Source organism: Labrus bergylta, chromosome 5 (genome assembly GCF_963930695.1).
Source record: "Labrus bergylta chromosome 5, fLabBer1.1, whole genome shotgun sequence".
In the NCBI taxonomy this organism is placed as follows: Eukaryota; Metazoa; Chordata; class Actinopteri; order Labriformes; family Labridae; genus Labrus; species Labrus bergylta.
This window is the reverse complement of record NC_089199.1, coordinates 33920011-33921392: the sequence shown is the minus strand read 5'-3', so window position 1 is coordinate 33921392 and position 1382 is coordinate 33920011. Positions and strand designations below refer to the sequence as shown.

General features: G+C 45.9%; 1 protein-coding gene across 1 annotated transcript in view; it reads right to left on the bottom strand.

Moving 5' to 3' along the window:
- The window catches only part of pltp (phospholipid transfer protein), a gene marked incomplete in the record, with an annotated part of 16150 nt that overhangs the window by 12663 nt on the left and 2105 nt on the right, over window positions 1-1382 (bottom strand). The window contains 1 exon segment of the mRNA XM_065955483.1: window positions 110-245. Within this exon segment, the coding sequence (XP_065811555.1) occupies window positions 110-224 (115 nt within the window).

Below are 1382 nucleotides of genomic sequence, written 5' to 3'. Positions count from 1 at the left end.
AACACTGCTGACTACTTGTCTCTGTAAGTTTTCAGTGAGAACAGTTAGCACACAGGTTGTGACCTTTGTGGGTCTCTGTTTTATTGTGATGACGTTCCTATGCACTCACACATATCCAGTCCTCTGTCAGTGATGCGGATTTTGCAGCCTGCAGGGTCTGCGGCGGCCTTGATGGATGACATCAAAGGGAAGAGGAAGAGGAGGGTCAACGGACAGGAAGTCATCGTGAGACGGAACGAGTCAACCTGGAACACAAAGAAGAAGAAACTGGTGAAGATTAGGATTACATGAGAGAGAAACATATCCTCCTCCTCCTCTTCAGTGTAAATAAGTCTCAGAGCTCCTCAAAACATGTGTGTGAAGTTTCTTGTTCTGAATCCACTCTGATCCTGTATTTGATGTCTATAAACCCCTCTATTTCAGCCCTGCTCAGAACAGGCTGTTTCTGTGTCTGTACCTTTAAATATGTAAATGAGCTGTGTCTGACCACGCCCCCTCTCTCTGGAAGGGCTTGGGTGTACTCGGTCTTTCTCACTCCATGTCCTATTGTTTACGGTGAGAAGGCAGACTCAGAGGGCAGAACAAACACCTAGCTGTGGGAGTGTCACCCACCTGGGGGAGGGGCTACTGCCCTTTGTGATGTCATGAAGGGAACATCTCCAAATGGCCTGTTTGAGCACACATTTTCTGAAAAGTGGAGCAGGCAGAAGACAGAGAGGATGGACTTTTCTCATCATTGGGGGGTTTGTAGACGGACTAGAGACACATGTTAGAGTTAGAGGAACATGGGAAAGAGGATTTTAAATATGTGACCTTAAACATAAAGTTCTCTTTCCCATGTTTCTTTTATATTTAAGGTCTGTGTCCATTGACGGAGCTTTTTGCGCTGGCAGCGTACATGACCTCGTTTTCACAGCGCTTCTCACCAGTGCTCATTGGTGCTTGATTATGAAATTTAATTTCCACGACGAGTCTGATTAGTCTGTCCTCCTCATTGTCGTTGACCAAGCTGAAGTCCCGCCTCTTCTTGATTTTGATTGATCAGTGAGGGAGAAGCGACATTGACGAGCATGTTGGTATTCTAAAAGGTGTGAGGGCAGAGACAAAACCTGCAAACTACCGTCTATTATTCCAGGAAATAAAGTGAACACACTTCTAGTAAAAACTCTAAATGCTGCGAGTTTCCATCATAAAGATGTCTGATTACTCGTTAACTGAACGCCTTTATCGTACACACGTTTGGATTCATCTCTGAGCTTGCTGTGTGTGTGTGGAACAAGGTTGTGTCCCCTTTACGTCAGGCTCATGGTGGGCTGTTTGGACCCTGAGCAGTGACTCACAGACACACAAACACAAACTGACCGCGCACAGAACGGCCTGCA